The 10,185-nt window shown below is 32.4% G+C and overlaps 1 protein-coding gene across 1 annotated transcript; it reads left to right on the top strand.

The window, feature by feature from the left end:
* The first annotated feature begins 5,354 nt into the window (after positions 1–5,354).
* LOC120088018 (Ypt/Rab-GAP domain of gyp1p superfamily protein) lies at positions 5,355–10,169 on the top strand. Its single transcript, XM_039045039.2, has 7 exons — positions 5,355–6,849; positions 7,612–7,728; positions 8,072–8,250; positions 8,339–8,432; positions 9,247–9,324; positions 9,453–9,554; positions 9,713–10,169. The coding sequence occupies exons 1-7, from the start codon at positions 6,367–6,369 to the stop codon at positions 9,845–9,847; spliced, it is 1,188 nt and encodes a 395-aa protein (XP_038900967.1). The 5' UTR covers positions 5,355–6,366; the 3' UTR covers positions 9,848–10,169.
* The last annotated feature ends 16 nt before the right edge of the window (positions 10,170–10,185 follow it).

Raw genomic sequence — 10,185 nt, 5'->3', positions numbered from 1 at the left:
TTAGTAATGAAAATTAGTGATAATTAATTATAACTCTTTTAAATTAACTAATAGACATCACCACTTAAAGAGGAAAAGTGGGTGTTTAGAGAAAAATCAGGGTTAAACATGTAAATCTTGAAGTTTAGGGATCAAATCAAACCGAAGCTCAAATTTCAATGATGAAATCGTAATATTTTGAATCTAAAGACTTAATTGAAACCTCACTCAATATTTAAGAACTAAAAATATAATATTTTGAAACTTAAGGATGAAATAAAAGTTACTATTATAGTTTTGGACGAAACTTGAAATAGACTCAATTTTGTTGATTAAACCATTATTATTAGGCAAAAAGATTAGATTGATGGCTGAACTAAAACAACTTAATTTTAGTGGGATCTAGTTGTAGATTCAACCTAAATAACATGGACTTTATTCTATCTTTTTTTTTAATAAAAAGAAGTAAAATGTATCAACTTATACCGTTGAAGAACTATCAATCCTTTTTAGTTTTTTTTTTTCTTTTTCTATTTATGATTATCAACCTTGTTGATGACAAAATCTAGATAAGAGACATTCATATGGCTTTCACATGTTACAAGTTGTGAATTTGTATTTTGAGGAAGAGGCCGTTGTAAAATAATTACAAAAACACACTTGTATGTTGTTTGCCATAGACAATCTGATGCTTAAATTAATTTTCGCCAGGAGAGTTAGAGCAAGCAATTTAGGTAAGAGAGTGAACTTACTCGATATGGAGCTATCATGCTCTATATATAGTGGGATTAAACCTAAGACTTCCTTCATTCTATTAGGAAAAGTACTCAGATTTCTTTCGTCTTTTTAGGAATAGGACTCTTAAAAGTTGGATTGAGCAACACTTGGACTCCATATAGGATTGGCCGACCCAATTGTTTTATCCTCTCTTCTTTGGCAGCCGTCCAAAGGAAAAGGACGAATTGATCGTTGTCTTGATCTCCGAGACTAAGGAGGGCCAATTGGGTCGAGTGACCCAAATGCTTTGCCTCCCTCTCGTCTTTGACATCTATCAAAACGGGTGAGGTGAGGTGGCATCGATCTCAAAGAGGCGAGCCAATTGGGTCAAGTGACCCAATTGCTTCGTCTACTTTTCATTGAGATCTTTCATAGATCTTCTACTCGTCTTAAATTCGATTGGGATGGAACAACTTTTCTAATCTTACTCCCAAAATTGATTTCTTCTCACAGGTGTTGAAATACCCACAACAAGCATAACCATCATTCATTTTTAATTAGAAGAGATTTATACATCTACATTTTCATATTCATTTGTTATTTGTTATTATTATTTTTATTAAGAATATAGGATCTATTTTGATTTAAGTTTTAAATACTATTTTGATTATGACATTTTAAAATTTGATTCATGTCTATTATCTACTTTCAATTTTATTTCATTTTAGTTTACATATTTTTTAAACTTTAGTTTTTGTTTTGCATTTTAGTAAATTACAAATTTAAAAAATACATACTTTTGTAATACTATTTTTAAAATTCATTCAACGATAATCAATATAACATCTTTCTTTTTTCAAATATATATATATATCTTTCAAACTATTTAATTTTATCTTGTTTAGTTTACAATGAGATAAGAGATTATATATTATATTGCCCAAAAAGACATCTTAAGACACAACTAATAATAAATTCATCCCAAGTAATTAGAAAAATTGCAATGGATGCCAATTTGAATATATTATATTGTAGATGTGTCACCCATATTTAATATTTTATAAATATGGCAAAAACTTCAATTTAGATTTCAAATCATTTTTTATTTCATATTTTTCCTAAACAATCAATTGATAGAGAGAGAAAGAAAGATAGAGAAGGAGAGAAACGTATCGACCAGAGATCGGATGTCCGATAGAACGGTGGCTGGCGGTAGATGGTGTGCAGTAGTTGGTGAAAGAGATATTTAGGGGGGAGGGGAGGGGATTATAAAAGATCAATGCATCATTATCAAGTTCATCAGAAGTATATCAGTCAAGTGTATCATTATCAAGTATATCGGTCAAGTGTATCAAGTTTATCAACAATATAAACGAGTGCATGATTGACATGTATATTAAATATATCAGTGAAGCGCATCATTATCAAGTATATCAAGTAGATCAGTCAAATATATCGGCAGTATAAGCAAGCGCATGATTGACAAATATATCAAGTATATCAATCAAGTGCATCATTATTTAGTATATCAACTATATCAATCAAGTGTATATTAGTAGTGTATATAAGCGTATACCGGCAATGAAGGCATTTGTGGCATTTTACATCTTTTATATGTGGGTTGGACTTCATTTTTTCCATTTCTGCAAACAATAAACATGCAGGATATAGGCCTTATTAATGTACTTTGTTTTACCATTTTCGCAAGTGCCCACGTAATCAAAGGAAAGTTATTAAATTATAATCTTAATAGATTAAAGGGGGTGTTTGGCACACCAATATGGGTTGAGTTGAGTTGGTAAAAATTATCAACTCAATTTCGCCCCATTAACTTTAATAATGTTGGTGGAGTTGAGTTAGTTTTTTTTTTTTTTTTTTTATCAACTCACCCCAACTCATTTCAACTCTCCCTTCAATTCACACAAACTCTCTCTCCTTCTAATATTTTCAATGGCTCCATCCCGGCCATCGTCAGCGATTACCACTACCGCACTCCACGTGACAAACTCCGACGACCACCTTCGCGCGACCAACTCTGGACTTCGGTAACCACCTTCGATGACAACTTTGACAACAAACTCTGATGACCATATTCACTCGGCTAACTCCGATGACCAACTTCAGTCTCTAGCAACATCGACGACCAACTCCGACGACAAATTCAAGCTTCAACAACCACTTTCAACGACAACTCCGACAAAGACTATCTTCGATGATCAACTTTGGTGAACACCACCTCTGTCAACTAACACTAACATTTACCTTAGACAACCAACTTCGACGGAGACCACCTCTAACAAGACCCTTAATGACAACCTAAGTCTTAGTGTTTCAATCTATTTCATTTCGAACCTTTGAAGGTATGTTGTATTATGTTTGATTTTAATTTTATTTACATTTAGTTTTATCTAATCTAAATATAGTTTGTTATCTTACTTGTAGTGCCCAAATTAATTGCAAAATTTCTTTAATAATTAGTTTGAGGTTTATTAGTTTTAAGTTCGGATTCTACTTTTTATACTCCAAATTTTGTTTAATTGTTGGGAAACAATTTCAATGTATCGAGTGTTAGTCATTATTATGTTTTTTTTTTTATGTTAAGTATTTTTTAAAATAAAAAAGTGTTTAAATGAAAAAAAATATTGAAAACTATTTTTTTTCTTCAGACCTTTAGTAAATCTCAAATTTAGTTTTTCAAAATTAATTTTAATTGATATTGGTTAAATAATAATATAATTTTATGTAAGGAAAGACTAAGAAAAATTATTTTAAATGACAAAACTGTTGAAAATATTTATAAATAATAACAAAATTATTTTTAATTGATATTGGTTAAAATTTTAATTAGAAAAATGGGGAATCTCCACGTGAAAACAGGGAATGGGACCCCACGGGGACCCCGTTTCCACGACGGAGAATCCCCGCCTTCAAATGCGCGGGGATGGGCAGAATTTCCCCTAGGGCCAGGGACGGGGGACACCCCTCGCTCTGCCCCGGCCCCGTTGCCAATCCTAAGATAGACAATAAATTTTACTATATTTATGAATATTTTGATTCATTTTCCTATATTTGTAAAGAGCCCAAAGATTAAAATATTTTCAAAATTTATAAAGAAAATATTAATACAATTTTTTAAACAAAAATTAACAAAATAAACAAACATCATAAACTAAAAAATTTATTGAAGGTAGATTGACTAAATTTTGACCTTAAAATTTTAGAGACGAAAATGAAACAAAATTGATGGTAAAAAATCAAAATGATAATTTAATCTATATTAGATATATATTAACATAATGACTATATTTGCAACCATTCCTATTATATATGATATCAATACCATAATTACACTACAAGGTTGCACTTCTACATACTATGCCAACTAATTTAATTAAATGGAATGAATGAATAAATAACAGAATTGTTTTTTTGAAACATTAATCAATTTCGTTATGCACTTATGCTTCTCTATATATCATAAATATAATAAACCAAATATGATGCTTTATTTATTTATTTATTATTTCCTACTTTAAGCAAATTAAAATTTAGACTTTGGAAAGGAGAGGTAATTAAATTCTTGACCAGTTTAGCTTTATTTTAGTTGACAATGAAATTTCATTTCCAATTCAAGGAAAAAACTGTAATTTTATTTTGTATAAAAAAAGCCCTATAATCTCACTACTTAAAATCTTCATTGGATTATTATTTAAGCTTACTATACTTTTCATTTTCTTTTTAAAGAAACATTAGTGAAATTTTAGATCTCGTTGGGTAGTTTTTTGTTTTTTAAAATTAAGTCAATTTCTTACAATGATTTACATTTTTTTTTAAGTACAATGATTGAATTTGTAGTCTAATTCCAAAAACAAAAGCTACTTTTTAAAATCTACTTTTTTATTTTTTTTAGTTTTAACTCCGAGATTCTATATATTTGATGAAATCTTGGCTGAATAACTCCAAAATTCTTTATATTTTCCCAAGTCTTAATTTCTTATTTGCAAAATTTGAACTTTTACAAAACTTAAAAATCATAGTGCACTCGAGATCTATATCTAAAAAATCATAATTAGTAAATTTATTTACAAATTTGGAAATTCATATAATTGTGGAAACAAAAATTAGGGTAAAGATTTGAAAATTTAAGTAAAAATTTGATATAAGATTTGAAAAAATAATTGAATTTGGAGAAAATTAGAAAATATATAAGATTTGAAAATATTATATAATATTTGCAAAAATTAGTAAAATTCTGGTGTTAATATAGAATTTATTGAAAAAGTACAAAATAATGGATAAGTTAGAAAAAAAATATTTTTTTAATTAAATACCGGTGATCGATCCGTCCGAGATGGATGGAGAAAAATTAGTTTAACCCGAAGTCAAAAAATGTGCTAGTTTAGAAAAGTGACAATTTGCCGGGTAATATCCATGGTGCAAGATACAAAAACAAAGCAGGCTATAGCATAGCATATCTATTACATCTTCGTTGAGGATATTCTGGACATTACACAGGTGCTAAATCTAAATTATGCTGTGGCAAATATGAAAATCTTTATTATTATTATTATTATTATTATTTTGAGGGAGAAATCCGGAAAGCTTACGAAATTAAAATAAAAGGTAAATTAAACCTAATCCCATCATGTCCGTCACTCGTTGTCTCTATTTTTTCAAAAAAATCATTAAACTAAAAATCTTATCTTTTTCTTCAATGTACATTTCCCTTTCTGTTTACAACGTTACAATTTTATTTTTTTTAAAAGAAGAAAAGTATATATATTAATATGAATATTCTAATTAAACTATTTTTTCCTTTAATTATAATAAAACCCATATGAACTCAACACTATTTGGACTTTTTCCTCCTTTGGCTTGTTTTTATTGTTTGTTTGTTTGTTTCAATAATTTTTTTTTTCTTTTTTACTCTCCTTTTGGTTAATTTTCAAAACCCACCTCACAGGCTGAGGCTGAGGCCCTATCTATTGGCTTTGCTTCCATTTATTCTCAGCTTTAATTTCCCTTAAAAATCCCGACTTTCTTGTTCCCTTTCAACGGCTCAACCCCTCCATTTTTGTCCTCCATTCCAAATATGATTTTTAATTTCAATTCTTATGTAATTCAATCCCAACCCTTCATCGTCTCTGCTATAATCACCATATAGATTCTCTACTTTGTGTTTCCTTGTTTCGTTTTTTACCTTAACCTTTACCTGCTTGTCTCGCGTTTCTAATTTTCTTTTTGGGAGGAATCGATTTCTTCCCATTTTGTTGTTTCTTCTTCTTCTTCTTTTTTTTTTTTTGAATTAATTAATGTAAGAGCCGACCCAGAAGGCAATAAATTAATTTTAATTTCTTGTTGGGTTTTTAAAGATTTAATTTTTTTTTTTTAATGGCGGATTTGATGGCAATGGTGGCGAGTTTTTGGAGAACATTTCTTCTTGTGTAGGTGTAGCTTTTCTTCGTGGAAGTCTTGGGGATAAGACCCATTTTTGTGAAACTCAGGTACGCAGCCTTCTAAAGCTCCAAAATAGACTAATTCTCATGGTTTGAAGCTGGTGGGGTTTCTTTATTTGACGAAATCATTTACCCTTTTGATATTAAAGAATCAAATCCACGAAATCCCCTTCTTTTTTTTCTTTTCTTGATCTAATCGGAATAACCCCAAGAAATGTATGGGACTCAAAGCAAAAGAGATATTGCTCTAGAATTGCAAGCTCAGATTCCAATTCTAAGGCCGAGTATCCACGCGAGGAGGGCGAATATTACAGTTAAGTTTCAAGATCTATATGGGTTCACAGTGGAAGGCAATGTGGATGATGTTAATGTGTTGAATGAAGTTAGGGAAAAGGTTAGACAACAGGGTCGTGTTTGGTGGGCATTGGAAGCTAGCAAAGGAGCCAATTGGTACTTGGAACCCTCTGTTTCTGAAGGGATCGCCCTCAAATCCTCCCTCAAATTATCAACCCTTGCGAATGCCATCACTTTGAAGAAGTTGATTAGGAAAGGAATTCCGCCGGTTCTTCGTCCCAAGGTTTGGTTCTCCTTATCCGGAGCTGCGAAGAAGAAATCCACGGTTCCTGATAGCTATTACAATGATTTGACCAAGGCTGTCGAAGGGAAAGTCACGCCGGCCACTAGGCAGATTGATCATGTATGTTCTTTTCGAATGATCCTTGATTTTGGATGACTATGTACTTTGCAGCTCTAATTCTGTTCTTCCTTTTAGAATTCTGTTCTCTCTCACTCCCTTGTTAGTGAATACCTCATTGATTTTCCGTAGGCATGAGTCTCATCCATTAGCCAATCCAAGTTAGTTTCGTAATCCTATTGAGGATTTTGTATGCTTTGATTGTATGAGTTTTCGATTCTCATTGAAAATGAATATCAGAATTGCATTTCATCTTGACCATAAGGAGGGGTGCATCTTTTGTGATTTAGCTTTGGATTAAATATTTGAGTAGTTTAGGGACCTTAATTGTCTTTAAATCTACTTAACAAGGCTAAACTGATGAGGCAATAAATGGTACAGATGGGATCTGGAGTTAAATTTACTCTTTGGGTGGATTTGAATACAAATTTAACGTTAATGAGCTTGATTGACTCTCATAATATTTGGATGATAATAAAGTGTATGTTAGTTATTGTTGTTGTTGGTCCTAATTTTGTGATTCATAGTTTCAATTTGTGTTGAGTTATTGGTTTGTTCTTGTAACCACAAGATGCATGCCCTCATTGTGATTTGATTTATCCTTTCGTTCATTTATATTGGGTAAAATCATTGGAAAACCTTCGGTGCATATGATGTCTGGTATAATTTCTCTCTTAAGTTATAAATGATTGGAGTTCATTCACTTTATTTCATGATGCTTTCAATCATTTCAACTTGTTCCTGTGTCTTTTTATACACATGCAGGACTTGCCCCGTACTTTTCCTGGTCATCCTTGGTTAGACACACCAGAGGGTCATGCCGCTCTTCGTCGTGTTCTTGTTGGGTATTCCTTCCGTGACTCCGATGTTGGATACTGTCAGGTGGGTTTGTTTTCTCCTTTGCTCTAACATAACCATCTGCTCAGTAAATTAGCATAATTTTAGGATGGGTTTTTGCCTGTATACTTTACTCGTAGTTTGTGTGAATATGCATTTAGTATTCCACATCCTTTCTTCTCAGTCGAAAACTGGGATTCAACTCTCTCTCTCTCTTTCCGTCCTCATGCTTTGTTTCTCTAGAATATTGATTCAGAGTATGAAAATGATTTCTAGTTGCTATGGTTAAAAGACATGGTTATCACATACCATTGGTATTAATTTTTTTGTGGCTGAATCAGACCTGTAATTAATAGAACACTTTGGAATTAACTCAATTGTTGTGCAGGGCTTAAACTATGTTGCTGCATTGTTATTGCTCGTGATGAAAACGGAAGAAGATGCTTTTTGGATGCTAGCTGTCCTCTTAGAAAATGTTTTAGTTAGTGACTGTTACACGACCAACTTGTCAGGATGTCATGTCGAGCAAAGGGTGTTCAAAGATTTACTTACCAAAAAGTGTCCCAGGTGCCTTACTTTGTTTTGACATTCATTTATTGTCTAGTAAGTACAAGCATTTTTTTTTTTTTTTTAAAAAATTGGAGTGTAAATGCAGGATAGCTGCCCATTTGGAAGCATTGGATTTTGATGTCTCCCTTGTAGCCACTGAGTGGTTCCTGTGTCTTTTCTCTAAGAGCCTACCTTCTGAGGTTAGAACTATGCTCTCTCTGGGTGTCCATGCTTGATTTTTTTTTTAATCTTTTATTTTTACAAGAAAAAGAAAACTGATTTCCTTTTCAACAGTGTCGAACCACTTAGGAGGCATATGGATTGTTGAGTTAGTTATTATAGTCTATGATTATTTTAGTGTGTGGATGCATATGGAGTGCTGAGTTGGTTATTATAGTCGATGATTATTTTAGTGTGTGGATACATATGGAGTGCTGAGTTGGTTATTATAGTCGATGATTATTTTAGTGTGTGGATTATAATAGTTTGTGTTTAAGTGTAGACTGTTTTAGTCTGTGTTATAATAGTCTGTGCTTGAGATGCAAACTATTTTACTCTGGGTAGAAAATAGCAAGCACCGTAACAAAAAGGGATTTCAAATAGTGTTACTATAGATACTTGTAGGTTATAAATAGTTGTAAATACCACTATTATATTTGAAACTCCAAACATGGAGTGGACTGTAATAGCTAAGTCCACCAATTTCAAGTTGCAGGGCCAAATACCCCTTTAATTCTTGAGCATTCAAACACTAGAAAATGTGGATTGTATACACGTTAACTGTAACGATATGGAATAATGGGAAATATCCAGTTTCAGACCAAATGGAACTCAAATTTGATAGTCCTTCAACATTGTCCATCTTTTGGATCAATAGTACTAACACAGCTGAGAGTTATACAAGTCTATCTGATGTGTATTCATGCATAGATGTTTGTATTAGAAAAATGTCTATACCATGTTTTAGTTATTGAAGAGACTGAAACATATACATGTTTGGGGTCTTTTTCACAGACGACTCTTCGTGTTTGGGACGTCCTTTTCTATGAGGGAGCAAAAGTTCTGTTTCACGTGGCTTTGGCTATCTTTAAGGTAACTGCTTGGAACTTGTAATCAATGCGATGGTCGAGATTTCTGTTTTCACCATTTGTTGAAAGTCAGATCAATGGCCGTACTTGATCTCGAGCATTTCATAATTATATCTATATTTTGGATTTCAGATGAAGGAAGGGGAGTTGCTTATAACTCATCATGTGGGAGATGTGATTAATATTCTACAGAAAACTACACATTACCTATTCGATCCCGATGATCTATTGACGGTAACTGTCTTACATACAATAACATCTTTGCAAATTCATCTTGATATTGTTGTAGACTATGCCTCTGCACGTTGTAACTTACCGTGGTTTGAAGCTTCGACCCGACATTCCTTTTCCGACGAGGGTTTAAAGAAAGCTTTTGGATTGTGAACTTGCAGGTAGCATATGACAAAATTGGATCAATGACTACCAACACTATATCGAAGCAAAGGAAAAAGCAAGAACCAGCAGTTATGGCTGAGCTTGACCAGAGATTGAGGCGACTAAATTCCATTAAAGCGGATGACAAATAAGCCCTTTCATTCCCACCTGTCAAGCTCTGATCAAACTGTAACATTATAGCTATACACGACTTCCCTTCCCTGCCTCAGAGAGAGTAAAGTAAAACCAAAAAAAAAAAAAAAAAAGAAAAAAACCAAAAACCAAGAGAGCATCTGTTTTTCCATGGTGTTTGTAGCTTTATAAAATGTAAATTACAAATGTTAATACTTTTTATATATTGTTAATTACACTGCTAAAGAGAGAGAGCGTTATGGGTTTCCCCCTGCTCTGTAATTGCTGTTCTGATGTAATGAGTAATCTGTCAATGGAATCAGATTTTATTTCTTTTTCCAAGTTGTGTTTAGTTTCA

The sequence above is a fragment of the Benincasa hispida genome, chromosome 10, assembly GCF_027475165.1.
Source record: "Benincasa hispida cultivar pf3 chromosome 10, pf3_genome.v1.1, whole genome shotgun sequence".
Classification (NCBI taxonomy): Eukaryota; Viridiplantae; Streptophyta; class Magnoliopsida; order Cucurbitales; family Cucurbitaceae; genus Benincasa; species Benincasa hispida.
The sequence above is the reverse complement of the archived record's forward strand: the minus strand, read 5'-3'. Positions and strand labels throughout refer to the sequence as shown.